This window comes from Marmota monax, unplaced genomic scaffold (assembly GCF_021218885.2).
Source record: "Marmota monax isolate L192 unplaced genomic scaffold, Marmota_monax_Labrador192_F-V1.1 WCK01_AAM20220418_F8-fsc00065, whole genome shotgun sequence".
NCBI lineage: Eukaryota > Metazoa > Chordata > Mammalia > Rodentia > Sciuridae > Marmota > Marmota monax.
Window position 1 is genome coordinate 10218427 of NW_026694038.1, and position 18041 is coordinate 10236467.

The window sequence follows — 18041 nt, forward strand, 5'->3', positions numbered from 1 at the left end:
CAACTTAGCAAGACCCTTATCAAGTCTCAAAATAAAAAAAAAATTAAAGAATTGGGATGTAGCTCAGTGGTTAATCCCCAGTTAATAGAAAAAAGGAAAAAGAAAAGAGATACTGGGTATTTCAGAAAAAGGAGTTGACTAAGCAGGACACAGGGCTTAGGAAAGTGTAAATCAGTGCTGCTCCAGAGACCTTGGCGGCTAGAGTTCTGGCTTTTACCTGTAGATCTACTGTCAGCCTCACTGATTCCCCAAGGTATGTCTCTCAGATACAAATTACTCAATAAGAGAACCCACTGGGTCAAACTAGAGTCAGCTATTTGCCAAATCTGTTAGCTGTGGGAAAGGACTGCAGCCTGGGGCCCTGAAAAATTCTAGATATTCCAATAAATGTCTAATACGGGGACTTACATAAGTTTTATTTAAAAACTATTTGAATAGAGAATATTCTCTGTTTAAGTCAGTCCTCGTGTTAAAGTAGTCTTCTCCAATGTTCTCCTAGTCTCCATACACCTTTACTCTTCACTTGTCTTCAGAGGGTCATCTTCTGACCTTTACCTTCTCAGTGACTGGTACAATCCATGTAGCCCAGAGGATGGACCGAGATGCAGGTGAATTAAGACAGAATCCCACCATTTCTGTGGAAGTTCTGGTGAAGGACAGACCCTTTGGGGGCCAGGAGAACCGCATGCAGATAACCTTCGTTGTGGAAGACATTAATGACAACCCAGCCACATGCAGAAAGCTCACCTTCAGGTATTTACATTTTGAAACTCGTGCTGGGCATTTTGCTTCTTGGGTGGCCCTTGACCTTTTGGCTTCTCTGCCATGTTCTCAGGAGGAAGCAAAGAAACATGGGCATTTGGGGAAATGGCCCATTACAGTAAGTACATTTGCACTGTCTGATTTTGTTCAGAGGGCTTTTTTCATCATTCCTTTCTCTTCCCTCCCCTTCATTTTCTTTCCTCTTTGTTATTTCCCTTCTCCACTTTCCAACTCTGTTAAGAGCTATTTTTTATTTTGCTCTGTTGGTAAAAAGTACCAGAGGGACTTGTTAGACCCTCTCTGGACTGTGCCTTTTCTTTATTTATTGCTACCAGTGGCAAGACGGTGCTGTTAGTTAGCAGCTATAATAGATGCCAGAGACTAAGGATTAGTAACTAGGAACTCCCAGAGAAATGTACTACTAGTAATTTAAATAAATCAAACCAAGTACTTATGTAAAACAAAACAAAGCATCTAATTCACCTTACACCACTTAATAGCACATAAACAAGGGGAAAATGCAGATACAAGTGGGATATGAGTTATTTTGAATAGTTTGATTTGTTCTTTGTCTCACAATCTATTCACAGTTGTTTTAAAATAAACTTCCTTGTAATTCTGGGTCCGTATGCCTTTTTGAGGACACTATTGTCTTTCTACTAGCTATTTTGTCAAAACCTCCCCACACAAGATCAGCAGTTCCCTGGGTTAGCCTTATCTCCGTATTTTCTATACTAGCAAGTCACTGGTTTCTTGGGAGTCTAAAGAGGGCCCTTCTCAAGTTAGAGGAGGCATCTCAGCAGTGACCCTTGCAGGGAGCAAGGGTCTGAAGACCAGAGCATCTGCAGCAAGACTGAAGACCAGAGCAGGTCTCTGTTTCAGATGTCCCCATGGGGAAAGTCTCTTGAGTCTTTAACAAGTTTTGCAAGTTTGTTCCATGTGACTTTGGACTCAATATATAAGTATGCCATGCAAATGACAAAAGACCCTAAACAAAGATTGTTGTAATCAACAGAAATATAAATTCCTTTATTACACTTATGAATGTTTCCCTGTTCTCTCAGTTGATATACCCAGCATAGTGCTAGAGAATAAGTGTAGCCTTGATATCAAACAGTTCTCTGTTCTGGATACCTACTTGATCTGCTCATTCAGATCCAGTCTCTACCCTGCCCTATGTGGCAGGAGGCTTACCTCAGGGTACCAACTGGCTTCCTTACCTTCCATCTTCTGTTGACCAATGGGGAGCCCTAGAAAGAGGGAGAAAGTGAAGTCAGTGCAGTCCCCTGGCTGTCTCTCTGTCTGTCCTCTGAGTGTATCCCTCTGCCTTCTGAAGATCCTATAAGACAGCTGTCTGCATACAGCACTCTCCATCCCTGGGTTCTGGTTTCAGGAACTGCTCCCCGACTGGCTTCTCTGGGCCTAGGGTGGTAAACATTGCACATCCTGAAGCACATCCTGAAGCATTGCACATCCCCTGAGATTCACATGTCCCCTCTGTGTACCTTGATAACAACCCCTTTACTAAGCCTCCTAGAATTCTCCTATTTTGCCATCTGCTTCTGGTTGAGACCCCGTTAAACTCAGTCACAGGCCCAGATCATGTGACAGGTTCCTACCCACAACCTAAGCATTACTGTACCTCAGAGGCTCTTAGATGAATAGCAATGGTTGCCATGGGTAGTCAGGATTTTGACCCTACTGTGTACATAAATTGAACCCAACTTCAGTTAAGAGAAGTCTGGGTCCTAGAGATGGAGTAAAAATGATTTGTAGAGTCACACTTTCTTTGAAAATCTAAATCTATGCCAGCACTCGGTGGTCCCAACATATCTTGGGAAATTTCTCTCTTCATGTCCCACCCACCTAGGCCCTCCTCCTTTCTTCTTTGTTCCCCTGCCTAGAGAGGTAGGTAGGGATTTCAGGTAAGGAGTAAGAACTCTGGATACCAGTGCTTGCATCTTCTGGAGTCTCCCCTGTTTCCTCCCTTCAGTGTGTATCTATTCATTGCAAATTCTGCCTTCCTGTGGTCCCCTGAGGTGGTGGAAGAGCAGTTTGCAGACTGTGTTCCAAATTAGCTGGTGAAATCACATTTTGAATGCCCTAGACCATCCAGGCAAGCCCATACAGAGTCTTGCTCTTGATCTTCTCTTCAAATTAGCCCTGAAGGCCAACACTAAGTCAGTAACTGGACTAATGATATTTATTACTGGAGCTAATTCTAAACAATGCTCAAGTCTCTCCTCTGGGCTTGTGAGGGAGGGTAATTCCCAGTTGGGCTATGAAAGCCAAGATGTGAGGAGACAATAAAAGGGTCCCTTCCTCTGGGGCCCAGGAGTGCAAGTCTGCCCTAGGAGCTCAGTCTGTGCATCCCACCGCTCAGGAGGACAGGTTAGGGCTGAGCCTGCGTTACCACCTCCTCCTGCGCTTAAGCCTTAGTCTCCATCCTAACTATGGCAAAGCCAAGCTCACAAGCAGAACAAAAAGAAAGGACAACGGAAACGAAGCAGCCTCAGTCTCTGACCCTTGTCTCTGAATACGGTGATTTTTGAAGTTTCTGCGGGCAGGGAGAAGAGTGGGAAGGTAGGGCGCCAGCACCCAGCGGCAGCAACCGGGTGGTTGCAGGGTAGCTGTGCACCCAGGGCAGAGAGTGGCCTGGAGGCGGCGGGCGCCCCCTGCTGCTCACCCCGGGCCCTGTGGGCTCTTAGCCCTTAGCACGGAGGCCTCTGCGGCTTTCCCAGGCTGGTGATGAATGAGCCCAGGGCCCCACTAAGGCATCAAAGGCGCCGAGGCAGCCCCCATTTAGGTTGCAAATCGTCAGGCGCTTGGCTGAAAGCGCCTCGCAAGCTGTTTGTGAGCAAGAGGCGGAGAATGCGGGACCATGGAGAATGCGGCTGGGCTCAGTCACCTCTGCATTGGGAAGGACCTGTGATCAGACAGTTGGGAGCTAAGGCCACTCGCCTTTGAAGCAGGGATTGATGAATGACAAGGAGTGGCTTTCCAAGTGACGCGTTTAGGGGAGAAATACCAAGAGTCAGGGAAGAATGAAAGAACATGCCAGGTTCGATCTCAAACAATGCCACAAACAATAATAATAATGATAATAACAAATAAATAAAAATTAAAAACCCAAGACACTTGGAAGGTTTGAAAGGTCTGGTTTCTGAATTCTTTAGATGATGAGATCTCCTGGCTTATGCAGAGTTGTAATCAAGGCTCAGATCTTTGAATGCCGTTGCTCTGTGGGCCTGGATATTCCCTGATGGAATTTAAAGTTTACAATGACTCTAAAACTAGGGGCATGAACTTTCTTGGACAAATCCTAAAACTGCTTTGAATCGCTCTTTCTTCACCTGTAAAATGAGGACAGAGTTCAGACCTCTTGGAGATGAAGGCATTAGAGTTTTAAAAGTGCTTAATGTAATAAAGCATGCGGCTGCTGTTTAATAAGTGGTGTCTATTCTAAGTTGTGAATGCTACCATGGCATTGTGTGATCAATGCAGGAATGAGGATGCTCAGCTTCCACTCCTGCTAAAACACAGACAGGATTTTTGCCAGTGAGGCATAGTGGAGACTCAGGTACGACTGCTTTCTCTCCAGCAAACAAACCCAGTTATCCTCCACAGCCCAAAGCCATCCTTGCTCCATAGTTACTGAGCCCAGAGCCATTAAGAGAGGTTGTAGAATGGAAAAGGGGCATAATTTGATTGCAGAGAGAGGTACAGAGGATAAAACTTAACACATGTTAGTCTGGGTGTTCTGAAAACCAGATGCCAAGATAGGACTAAATGTGCAAGACTTTTATTGGGGGAAATGCCTGTGGGAGAAAACAGGCAGACAGCTGGGTGAGGCTGAGGGAGTCTTTAGACCATGATGCAAATCTGACCTGAGTGAAGGAAAGAGGAAGGAATGTGGTTGGAAATGTTCTAGATTGTATGGTAGTCTAAGGTATGTTCACGAGGCCATCAGGAGTTCTGAAGCCAAAGTCAGCTGTCAAAGGACAGAATGAGCCTATCTTAGTATATCTGTCCCACTCAGTCATTGGTACATGGCCTCACTACAAAACCCAGGGACAGATTTCAAAGCACAGCTGCTGGGGCCTGTGGTCAGTTATAATCCCATTGGCTGAAGGTCTTCTAGGCACCTTCTCATGGCAGCCATAATATGTTTTTGTAAGAACTTTTGCAAAGGCAAAATATGATTGATACCCAAGGAACAACCACAAATCCTCCCATGCCTCTCGCCATCTCTATGAAAATCACTTTTACAAGGTGATTTTATTGTTCCTCCCATCAAGAGATGGACTTCTCTCCTTGCATCTGTGCTTGACCATGTAAATTGCTTTGGCTACTGGAACATTCACAAACACGGCACAATGGAGGCTTGCAAAGTGCTTGTGCATTGGGCTTGCTCTCTCTTGCTGCTTTTGGAACCCTGGGATCTCCATGTGAAGAGCCTGGTGGCCTCCTGAAGGATGAGAGCAAGGAGACCAACCACTTCTCACCACCAGCAGTGTGAGCAAGACCATCCTAGACCTCCTGTCCCAGCTGAACTGCCAATGACCACAGGAACCAGCCAAACCCAACAAGAACTGTGGGATAACCCACAGTATAATGAAAAAATAAAATAAAATAAATGCTTGTTTTTTTAAGTTACCAGATTTTGGGCTGGTGTGTTATGTGGCAAAAGCTCACTGACATGATTTATGTGCATTTCATAGATGGAGAAGCTGAAACTTAGAGACATGATAAAAACTCTCCATGAAATGAAGCCTTTAGAGTCTCAGAGTCTTCCACACCAACCTGGGCCTGGCCAGAGGCTCTGAGTTTGGAGATAGCTTTATTCATTTGTGTTATTTGTCCAGAACCTGGGTCAACTGAGATTAGGACCCCAAATTCAACCCTCAATAAATCTGTCTTGAATTAGTGATACTAGGTCATTGGGAGCCTCTCTATTGCACTGGTATGGCTGGGAAACTACTCAAGGCATTCCCAACCTTCAAAGCATGGGAGATGATGTAGGATCAAGGGACTGCAAGGGCTGCAAGCGTACAGGGTTTTTCTCTAACCAGATTATAAACTCCTACAGTTTAAGGTTGGGGGTGAAATTTATATTTTTCTTATTTTCTTCTTTATGACTGTTCTCTCATCTGCTTCTGTCATTCATTCATTCAACAAATTTTTACTGAGTGCCCAAAACAGAGCAAATAAATCTTCCTCAAAGTGCTTATGGTCTAGGGGGAAAAACGGACAATAAACAGGATAAATAAGCAAAATATGTAGTATGCTGGATTACATTAAGTGCTAAGATTTAGAAATAAAGAGGGGAACAGAAGGGGAAGCCATGGGCAGGGGTCACTGATATTTTAGATAGGGTAGCCTCACTGGGAAGGTGATGTTTGATCAGAGGCTAAAGAAAGCCAAAGAGGGAGTGACTCAGCTCTCTGTTACTATAACAAATGCCTGAGATAATCAACTTATAAAGAGAAAGATTTATTTTGGCTCACAATTTCACAGGTTTCAGTCCGTGATCAGTTGGCCCCATTACTTAGGTAAGGCAGCACATCATGGCGGTAGTGTGCAGCGGAACAAAACCACTCACTTTATGGCTAGGAAACAAAAGAGGTCGAGGAAGGGGCCAAGGTCCCACACTCCCCTTCAAAGGTATGCCTCCAATGACCTAAGGATCTCCAAGTAGGCCCCACATCTTAAAGGGTCCACCATGTCCCAACAGTGCCACCCTGGGAGGCCAAGCCTTTAATACACAGGCCTTTGGGAGACTGTCAATGACAGCAAATGCAACGACCCAAGGCTAGAGCATGGCAGAGTGTGCAAGGAATGGAAGGAGGTCAGAATGGCAGGAGGAGCATGCACCAGGAGCTACAGGAAGTGAGTTCAGAGGGAGAACATGCAGCATGTCATGAGGGTCCTTCAGATCAAAGTTAGATGTCAAGTGAAATGAGGAGCCACTTAGGACTTAGAAGCAGAGGACTGACACAATCCGACAACATTTTAACTGGACGCCTCTGGTTGCTATGTTAAAAATTATCTGAAAGGAGGCAAGGACTGCAAAAGGGAGAACTGGGAGGAGCTTACTTCAATAACCAAGGACTTGCTTTGAACTGAAAATAAAGCAGAGGTGTGAGCCCAGGGCCTAGGTTAGAAGGAGCTCTCCATCACCATGTGTTGGGGGAAAATACTGACTCTGTGTTTTCACCAGCATTATGGTGTCTGAAACAGCAGCCAACGGGACGTCGCTTCTGGACCTGAACAAATTCTGCTTTGATGAGGACAGCGAAGCACCAAACAACAAATTCAACTTCACCACGCCATCTGGAGTGGGGAGCAGTCACAGATTTTTACAGGATCCAGCTGGCTCGGGGAAAATTGTGGTCAGTTTATGGTCATTGCATCATTAAGAGGGCACTGGGGAAGCTGGTCCAACATGCATAGTTTATTTACTGCCCCATTGAGAGAAATTTCCAAGGTAACCCCCTCTCAGAGCCTCTGTAACAGACAAATTTAATAGCAAGCTTGCGTCCTGGTCACTCTTTATTTTACACAGGTACCGGGAATCATTTGTTACACGCATGGCTGGGCTAGGGCGCTGGGGACTGGGCTCTTCTCCCCTTAGCTCCCAGCGCGCAGGCCTGCTCAGTGCGCCCTTACAGACACCTTGGTGGCCTGCCCTCTGTGCTCACGCTGTTTTGTTTATTGGAGGGCTCATTCCTCAAATGACGTGTAGGGAGAGAAAGCAGGGCCTGGGCCACGAATGTGTCTTGGTGGGTTTCATATCACATCGTAGAACCGCCAGAGACTCAAAGGAAGATAAGACAAGGAGGGTGGGAAGGGCACGCACCAGGGCAAAAGCAGAATCAGAGCGTAGAGGTAGGTCTCAACAAGCTTCTTGAGACCTTCACCTGCCCGAGACTCCTGCCCAAGGCTCCTGCCCAAGGATGTGGGGGGTGGTGGTGAAGGTGTCTGCCACAAGGGTGAAGCTGCAGGGCTTTGCAGCTTCTGGGGATTGAACCCAGGGGTGTTTTACCACTGAGCTATATCCACAGCTCTTTTTATTTTAGACAGGGTCTCACTAAATTGCCTAGGGCCTTGCTAAAGTGTTGAGGCTTAGCCTCAAACTTGGAATCCTCCTGCCTCAGTCTCCCAAATTGCTGGGATTACAGATACATGCCACCTCGCCTGCCTGTTGGTAAATCCTTTTGAATAAGTTCTCTAACCGTGCACAATGGTATGGTTGTCACTTTTAAAACCCCCTCAAATACATGTGAAAAGTGCTTCCAAAAGGATTATGCTAATTTACATATCCTCCAGCAGCATATGAAAATGTCTTTGTCAGTTTGATGAATAGATTGTTTATTTGTGTAATGTCTCTGTTTTAATCTAGTTGATTGGTGATCTAGATTGTGAAAATCCAAGTAATCTAGCAGCTGGCAATAAATACACCCTGATAATCCAGGTGCAAGACGTTGCCTTTCCTTACTATAAAAGCAAGTATCATTTTGATTTTTTTTCATGTGGTATCTTCCTTGAGCATCAGTGACTAAACTGTGCTAAGTAATTGAAGGAGTTGTGCTAGGTCTTCCAGCCTTCTGATTGGGCTCTGATGCAGGGGCCTCCTTTTTCTTGACTGAATTACAACACTTAAGGGTTTTGTAAGGGTCTCTCCATCTTTAGTCTTGCTCCTTTCTAATGTATCTTCCTTTCTGTCAGTGATTTTTTAGGAAATGCACATGCCATCATATAATTTCCTTGAGTGTGTTTCTCATTGTCAAGTTGAGGTTCAAACTTTGGCTTGGCATACAAGTACTTTCATCATCCCACTGCTGCTTTTTAACTCACTAGAGGCATCTCCTCCCCACCCCGAAAGGCCCTGCCCCCTACTTTTTTCAACTGGACCAAACAGTTTACTGTTGTCCTGTGTGAATCATGTGTTTTTACACCTTGGTATTTTTGCACATCCCTAGAACACTCCCCCATTCCCATCCTGTTCATCTGTCTAACTTCGTCCTTGTAAGGTTCCATAGTGACCTGTACCTGTACTTATCAGGAGGTGACTACCCTAAACGTCTTCAAGGAAGGAACCATCAGACCTTATCCACCTGTATTCCTGAACCTGCCCCGAAGATGCTTTAAAAATGTTGAATAAACAAATAACAATTCTGACTTAAATTTGTTTCTATTTTCATTTTTTAGATAACATCTACATTTTTATCTTAACAAGCCCAGAAGATGAGTTTCCCCTCATCTTTGATAGGCCATTCTATGTATTCAATGTGTCTGAAATAAGACCAGGTGAGTCAGTCGAGAGGTAGGCCACAGGGCTCTGGTCCAAATGCACATTTGCCTCCTTCCAGAGGCCCCCAGGCATGTTTTTCACATTGATTCATAGCTGATTAGTGTTTATCGCACCTCTTATGTTTTTTGAATTGTCCTTGCTGCTGCAGCATCCTTCAGGTGAAACTGTGTATTGGAGCTCTGGATTAAACTGCATTTCCCTGAAATCCCTGGTTGCTTCCTTGGCGCGTTGCCTGATTCTGCTCATCCTCCCTTTTTGTAACCTAAAATTTTCCTCTTGGTTTCCACTGTGATTTTTTTTTTTTGGTCAACTCACTAAGAGAATTGAAACTTGAAAGTAGAATTTTCTCATTTCTCTATTTTCTTCACTTAAAAACAAAGACATTTTCTCTCTCTGCTCAGAATCACTGGACACTTTTTTTTTCTGCCCGCCCTTTATTACACTTTGATTTTCGTAGGCTTTTCCCAACAAGAAAATACTCCTACTCCCAACTTCAGTTTGTCCTCATCTCCCTGGGTTTGAAGGTAATACTGTTTGCTAGCTTTCCTTTATAATCGAGTATATAAACTCTGGAGTGTAACAGATGTCCCCACAGCCTTTGATCTTGAGAACATGGACATTTCTTCCATATTTCAAAACCAAACCAAATCCAGAGCACTCCCCCTAAAATTATCTCCTCTCCACTGTCTTCTTTCTTTATTATCGTCTCCATCTCTTGACATTAAGTCTTAAAACACTTAAAAAGAAGGTCCGAAGAAAATGCTTTTAATTCCTTATACCTTACCCAGTGGAAAACACATTCAGCAGGAATAGGCTTTTGATGAATTCACTGCAATTATTTTTGACCACCTGCTCTGGGTCACACACTAGGTTAAAGAATAAGAGAAGCTTTCTGCCCAGGAGGAGTGTAATTTTTAAGAAAGAACTTCTATAAAACAAGGAAGCTAGAACTCCAACAGCCACACCAATGATATTTGTGAAACAGGCAAAATGGAACTATATTTTAAAATCTACACTCTGTAATCATCAGTTGCTAAATTCTTTTTTTTTAAAAGTGCTTTTCATCTTGTTTATAAGAGCAATTCATGCTCATTATAGGAAAATCTGAAAAATAGAAAAGACTTTTAGACAGCACTGTTAACAAAAAGATATGTGGGGATGGATGTTCTTTGCCCTGTTGTTTATGATAACAAAATAATTGGTGCCCTCAGAGCCTCTTTAAAGGCATGAATTGTCTTTCACACCTCACAGGACTGTTTGGATCATAGAGCCAATAACCTAGTGGGTGCTCATTAGCATTATTTGAACTTAAGAGAATTGAAGATATAAAACATGCAAGATCTGAACCACAAGGAGTCCTCCAAAAGTCTTTCTGCCCATAGCTGTGAAGATACATGTTCCTGGGCCATCCACTTCCCCAACCCAGTCAGGACTAATCCCAGGTGCTTTATTCCTCCAGCTAGAACACGAGTTGGACAGGTGCGAGCAACCGATGGAGACTTCCCCCAGAGCAGCATCGTCTATTCCGTCTCCTCTGGAGGCGCCAGCCCCCAGTACCCAAACATATTCTGGATTAATCCCAAGACAGGAGAACTTCAGCTAATAACAAAAGCTGACTATGAGACAACCTCCATCTACATTCTCAGAATCCAGGCCACCAATGGCGAGGACACCAGCTCAGTCACTGTGAGTACATTCACTTATCCAACTGGTTGATCAGAGTCTCTCTGCTGCAAAGGGGAATCTTCACAGGGCATATCTTGCAGAGGCAAGGAGAAATGAGTAGTAGTGCCCAGGACATAAAGATCCACATCTGTATCTGAGGGCCAAGTTTGTGCGTGACTGGGAGAAGCATTGAGATGGATGACCAGACACTGGGTATCTGTTCAACCCACAAACCCACTTTGTGGGACAAGGTTCCTTCTAAGGCCCTTTAAATCTCACTTTGCCTTCCATGTGGGCTTGCAGTGAGATGCACATTGCTGGAAGTTGGGTGTGGTCTTATCGTTACCTGTCTCTTCTCCAAGAGCTGTTTTGCCATGTACACCAAATGGGGTAGATCTTACAATGGTGCTGTATCAGTCAGCTTTGTGTCACTATATGAAGTACCTGACGCAGGCTATTCTCACAATTCAGGAAGTTAAAGTCCATGATTAGGTGGACAAATGGATTAGTCCCATTTGTTTGGGCTCCTAGTGAGGGTGGGTGGCACATCATGGTGGAAGTGTATCTCAGAGTATCTCAGAGAGTGCTCACAATTTGAGCCAGGAAGCAGAGAGAGAAGATGGGCCAGGGTCCCACACTCCCCTTGGGAGCACACCTTCAATGACCTAAGGACATCTCCCACAGGTTTCTCCATTTTGGTCCTTGGGGACCAAGCCTTCAACATGTGGACCTTTAGGGGACACTCCTCCAAACCATAGCTGATGTCTACTGCTGCAATGCTTTCCATCCCTTGATGCTGAGAATCCTGGGAAATGCAGATTCTTGTGAGCAGGGGTGGGGCCTGAGATCCTGCATCTCTAGCATGCTTCCCAGTGGTTCTGCTAGTCCATGGCCACATGAGTAGCACATCAGGGTCATAGGAGGGTCTAATAGGTCCACTGGGTCAGGGATTAGGATTATCTGAGGACAACATCGTGACCATAAAGTCATAACTATTCCTTGTTCTTTCCCACTAATAAAGTAAAAGAGCATGAAGGCAAATGGACTCTTAGCTAGAAGCAGATTCCTGTGTGATATAGACAATGACTGGCTTGGAGTCGGGAGAATGAGTTCATTTATCAACTTTGATCTTAATTTTCCAAGGGGGTCTGAACAAGGCTTATCTCTGTGTCCTTACTTCAGTACTTCTTAAGCGGAAAGTCCCCTGATAAATCCAATACCCAAATAGTTCAGTTCCTCTGATGACTTGTTTTGAATTAATGGGATGATGTTTTCAATGATGTGTGGGAGACTGGGCATTGCTAGCCGAGGAAAGCTGGAGATAATTGCAGTGTTTGTTAGGCTACAGGGTTTTTTTGAGAAAAATGAATGGACTTTACTGTGGAAGCTAACTAGAGTGAACATTTCAATTTATTCCCAGGCTCAGAAAGAGCTGAAATCCCCAAATTTCAAAAGTAGAATGAATATGACTCAAAATTCATAAGCTTTTTAAAAGGGTGATGAACTAAACGATCATATAAGTCCCTTTCAGCTGACATTCTATGATTCTTGCTGGCAGGCATCCCAGTCTATATATGCCAATTTGCCGGGCACAAAGGATAGTGATGAAAGAGAATAGACTGGCCCCTGCTTGTGGCAGGTCAGCTCCTGGGCTCAGTGTGGTGCTAATAGCCCCAGTTACAGATGAGATCCCAGCTCCACTAGGCCCACTCATTCTGGCCCAGTGCTCCTCAGCCACCGCTGCATGTCAGAATCTGCTGGAGAACATGAAAAACCATGCCTGGCTCCACCCTCCTGGGATTCCAATTCATTTGGTCTGAAACTGGCTCAAGAAAGCGGAGCCAGGGTTGAGAACCATTTCTGTGCCCACCAAAGTTAGAGACTGAGCTTCCAATTCACAAGGGAAGGCAAACAAGGAAGTGCGTGGGGTCCCTGCAAATCTATACCCACTTGGGAAAAGAACTCAGCATCAACCTCAGGGAACGCATGCATGGAGGTGCCTGCGTGTATCATGAGGCTTGTGAAATGTCTGCATAGGCTACTTGCACACACATGTGCATGTGGGTGCAAATGGCAAAGATGTTAACAGGTTGGGATTTAGGATAGAAGAGAACTGAATTCAGATCCCAGTTTTGCCTCTTACCAGCTGAATGGTATTAGATCAATTACCTCATCTCTCTAAATCTTCTTTTCCTCATCCATAAACTGAAACAAAGTGGGAATGCAGCTTGGTGGTAGAGCACTTGCTTAGTATGCCTGAGGTCCTGAGTTCTAATCCCCAGTACTATAAAACAAACCAAAAAAAAAAAAAAAAGGAATTATCATGTATCCTCCTCTTGTGAGGTTAAGTGAGCTTACTCCATGGAAAGTACCTGGCATACAGTAAGCACCCCTTCTTGTTGCTCTAGGTCACTGTGAACATCATTGGAGAAAATGATGAAAAGCCAATGTGTACCCCCAACTCTTATTTCCTAGCCATCCCAGTGGATCTGAAAGTTGGCACAAACATTCAGAATTTCAAGCTGACATGTACCGACTTGGATTCCAGCCCCAAATCTTTTCGTTACTCCATTGGCCCAGGTACAGTATTTGGTGTGGACAGCCCTGGACCTGTCTCTGAGACAGGACTGTGGCGTTGTGTCCACACACTGGCCCGGGATCCGTGTGGGGTGGGGTTTGAATGAGGAAGGAGGAATGAGTTGTTTAGTGATCCCTGTGCTTTCCAGTGCTCCTCTTGGCTTCCCCATCTCATCTAATTCTCCCACACCCATACACTCAGCTGAGCACAGGTCTCAGGAAGGGTGAATCCCGTTGATAGCGAATCCCAGCCCTCAAATTTCCAAACTATGAGTCACATGCCCCTATTAGTGTAATTTTTAAAAAATTGAGTCTAACTCCTCAACCGCCCCTTTTCCTAAAAGCTTGTCAGGGGAGGCAGGGCATCCTAGGCCTCTCTCTGGATAACAATAGATTAAATAGATTAAATGCATTTTGAAACTGTGTCCTCAGCAATTCTCTTCTGCGCCATTCATTTTCTCTCTTTAAAAATATACCATTGTGGGGGAAAAAAAGAGCACCTCTCAATGGAAATTAGACCAAAATAGCTCATCTAATGAAGTGCTGGGGCCAGAGATTTAAACCCAAACAAGCAGAGCAATTGCACAGGAAAGAGTAAAAATCCATCTCGGCCGCCTGCTGAGCCCTGGCAGAGCAGGAACTTGAACAGTAGGAAGCCTCTGAGCCGGCTGTGTCACAAAACCCAGGGGCAGACACTGCCTTGAGACTGCAGTTGCTGAAGATGGAAATAATCCATACTGAGAACCCTAAGGCCTTTATGGAGCACTTTGCTGCTCAGGGAGTAGAAATTGCATCATCTCCTGCTCCATTTACTGGTTTTCAGTCGGTAATGAGTCTGGAGCCACCGGAGGAATGAGCAGGAGCTATGCCTGGGCTGGCAGCTGTCCTGCCCCAGGCTCCCTGAGCTGTGTGCTGTGAGCCCCAACAGACTGTGTGCGTGTTTAGCGAGGAGTGGGGTGAGTTTAGAAGGACCTGGGGCTGCGCTCCATACCAAACCAGGAGGCACCTTCCTTTGGAGAACTCCAGGGACATCGGTAACCCATATGACCAGACAGGTTCCATGAAAGGCCTGGGGAGAATTTAGCCTGTATTAAGGATGTGACTGCTCCACCTCTTGCGGCCCACTCGTGGTCATGTTAGGGGACAGCAGATGTGAATGGGAACACGAGTTAAGAGAATAATGTTATAAAATGGGCCCACTGGGCTGACCCCACAGGCTTTCTTTTCAAAGAAGCAATTTACCTGTAGCCCTGCCTGGCCTGAGTGATCAGGATATGTCACATTCCTCAGCAAACTACCTGTTCACTGCAGGAGAAATGGAGGCCCAAAATAACGTTGATAAGAGGAACCCAAGTCACCCTGAAGGTGGAGACTTTTTTGACCAGATCCTGAAACTCTGGGAGATAAGGGTAATTCCTCCTATCCATAAAATCCTCCTAACTATAGAATCCAATTAGCATCGGTCAGCATGGGCCAAGGTGACCTAGAGTTGCCATAGTAGTGGGGACTTGAAAGTCTGATGTCAGCCTGCTGTCAGTCAAAAGTCAAGGGGTGGACCTGGATGGGACTCTCTAGAAACTTCTCTGGGATCTCCAATAAAACAAGAGTGCAGGAGAGGCACATTGCCCCTCTTCTTTCTGAGAGGACCCACTCTCTTCCTTGATGGTGTCCCCTTTCCCTTTTCTTATCCCTTCAACAACCTATTCCTGTTACTCTGAGCAACATGTCTGAAATATTTCTGACTTGATCACAATAATCCGGGTTTGAAGTGGGGGACTTTGCACCTTCTCAGTTTCTCAGAAGTCCTCAGCTCTGTAACAGTCTGAGTGTGAGTTACATGTTATTGCTAAATAAATCCTGGATTGTCAGCTAGTGGGGGCTGTACCATGTTATTAAATCTCTTCTGCCTGATGGCACCTAGGACAGGTAGGCTGTGGTGCTTTTCTATTCATCCTTGTTTGCAGCCACTCTGCTTATAAGTGAGTTTCTTTATACTAATGAAATCTCCCATGCAGCCATGACCCAGCCCTGGTGCCTCAGTCATGACGTCTACCCTCCAGTGTGGACATTAATGCAGTTTTCTCCTAAATCTCTATCTGCACTCTTCTTCCTTTTACCAACACCCTGGTATCACATCTCATTTAGGCAACATCAACAGTCACTTCACCTTCTCTCCCAATGCTGGCTCCAATGTCACACGTCTGCTGCTTGCATCCAGCTTTGACTACGAGGGTGGCCTTGATAAGATCTGGGACTACACACTACTTGTCTACATAACTGATGACAACTTGCTGTCTGGCAGAAGGAAAGCTGAGGCTCTTGTTGAAACAGGGACGGTGACACTGAGTATTAAAGTCCTTCCCCACCCCACCACGATCATCACCACCGCCCCCAGGGTAAGCACTTGGGGGTATGGAATCCTGAACCACGTGCCCTTGTGGTTTATATCAATAGAGCCATTTGATCCAGGAGAAGAGTGGGATGGGCTACAAAGAGTTGAGGTATTAGGCTGGATCAGAGTGGCCACCAGGTAGGTAAAGCCCTGGCTGAGACCTTGGACCCTTGGAACTTTTAACGTTATATCCTGGTTTAAAAAAAAAAAAAAACTACCTTCAGTAGATGAATGGATAAAGAAATTGTGGTATATATACACAATGGAATATTACTCAGCATTAAAAGAGAATAAATCATGGCATTTGCAGGATGGAGTTGGAGAATATCATGCTAAGTGAAGTTAATCAATCCCAAAAAAACCAAAGGCCAAGTGTTTTCTCTGATATATGGATGCTGATCCAAAATGGGGGTGGGGGGAACCATGGGAGAAATGAAGGAACTTTAATAGGGCAAAGGGGAGGGAGGAGAATGGAGGGGACATGGGGGTAGAAAAGATGGTGGTGGAATGAGATGGACATCATTACCCTAAGTACATGTATGAAGACATGAATGATGTGATACTACTTTGTGTATAACCAGAGAAATGAAAAATTATGCTCTATGTGTGTACTGTGAATTGAAATGCATTCTGCTGTCATATATAACAAATTAGAATAAATAAATAATTTTAAAAAAGGAAATTTTTTTCAGACCCACTCCAGATTATTGTTATGATTAACATTATTATTATTGGTATTGGTATCGGTATTATTTTGTGAAACTGGGGATTGAACCCAGGAGTGCTCTACCACTAAGCTACATTCCCTGCCATTTTTTGTTTTACTTTTTATTTTGAGAAAGGGTCTTGCTATATTGCCCACACTGGCCTTGAATTTGCAATCCTCCTGCCTCAGCTTCCTGAGTAGTTGGAAATATACCACCATGCCCAGTCCACTCCAGATTATTAGTTATACCTCACCCAACCATGACCTCCAGGGAAGGAGGCGGGAACCTGGAATCCCTAACCCCATCTCTAGACCCATTGGATCAGAAACTTGGTGTTGGGAGCCAGCAATCTATGCTTGTAAAGAGCCTTCCAGGGAATTCTGTTGTGCATGAAAGGTTGAGAGCCACTGACTTAGAAGGGGTGACAGATTACAATCAAGCACACTAATTAATAAAATAATTGCAGATTGTGGTAATTGTTAAGAAAAAAAAATAGCAGGTGCCATAAAAGAGAAGAAAGGGAGAAACTTGGAATCTGACAAGAGTATCTCCTCTGCCCCTCGGAGGAACTGGTCTCTCTTCTTTTGTCCCCTTCCTTCTTCTCCTAGTAAAAGTTGCACCCCTGGTCACAGGCCCCATATTTGTAGCATACCAGAAGAAAGTGATTGGAACCTTAGAAAACCACCTACCACGGTGGCCAACTTGTGCTTGGCAGAGTCTTCCTGGGAGCTGGGTACTGTTTCTCTCCTGTGCTCCAGTGGATATGACCCCCCATGAGTGGAGCCAGCAAGCTTAAGGACTCTTTGTGTAACTAGTAGGCTCCCTTGAGAAAGGTGTAAGCCCACCTTTCTTGGGCTTACAGCATGACCTAGTTATGGCATCTCCATGGCTTGTTTGCTGTGTCTCCTGCTCTAGGAAGCAGATGCTGAACTTGAGGCTCCGCTGTGATAGCAGCCCACTCACCTGGCAGCGCCAGCTGTCTCCAGTGAACACTGAAAAGCCTACGAGGTGTTAGAAAAACAGCTTTCGTGGTTCATGCCTTCTCAGTGAGAGACAAAGGCTATATTAGTCCCTGGATTATGCTGTTATTGCAGAAAAACAGCCAATGGATCTTTTAGCTTTTGGGAAGGGGACAAGAGATAGAATGAAATTAGGCCTGGAGTTGCTTTTCAGTTCTCCAATTTTTCTGGGTTTGGGTCTAATGCGTGCTTTCAAAGACTATAAATAAGGCAATGGGTGGAAGTAGCAAGAACAGGGCAGATAGATGTCGGTGTAAGAGCAGGAACAGAGTGGAATGAACACACACACACAGGGAGAGTGCTTAATGTCAAAGACGCAACCACCCTCTGCTCACACTCGGGCTCTCTCTTGTTCAAGCCCAGGATCACTTACCAGGTCTTCAGGGAAAACGTGTATTCTCCATCTGCGTGGTATGTGCCTTTCGTCGTCACCACAGGCTCCGTGTTGCTTCTGGGTCTCTTGGTGTCTCTGATCATCCTGTTGGCCAAAGCCATCCACAGATGCTGTCCCTGCAAGATGGGGAAGAACAAGAAACCTCTGTAAGTTGCTGTGGGCTGGGATTTCCTCAGGATTTTTCAACAGGACAGGATTCCTGGAGTGACAG

General features: G+C 45.0%; 1 protein-coding gene across 1 annotated transcript in view; it reads left to right on the plus strand.

The window, feature by feature from the left end:
* The window catches only part of Cdhr3 (cadherin related family member 3), a 63730-nt gene that overhangs the window by 38193 nt on the left and 7496 nt on the right, over positions 1-18041 (plus strand). Inside the window, 8 exon segments of the mRNA XM_046464170.2 lie at positions 564-753; positions 6983-7154; positions 8165-8267; positions 8974-9072; positions 10536-10762; positions 13150-13321; positions 15464-15714; positions 17795-17976. Of these exon segments, the coding sequence (XP_046320126.1) occupies positions 564-753; positions 6983-7154; positions 8165-8267; positions 8974-9072; positions 10536-10762; positions 13150-13321; positions 15464-15714; positions 17795-17976 (1396 nt within the window).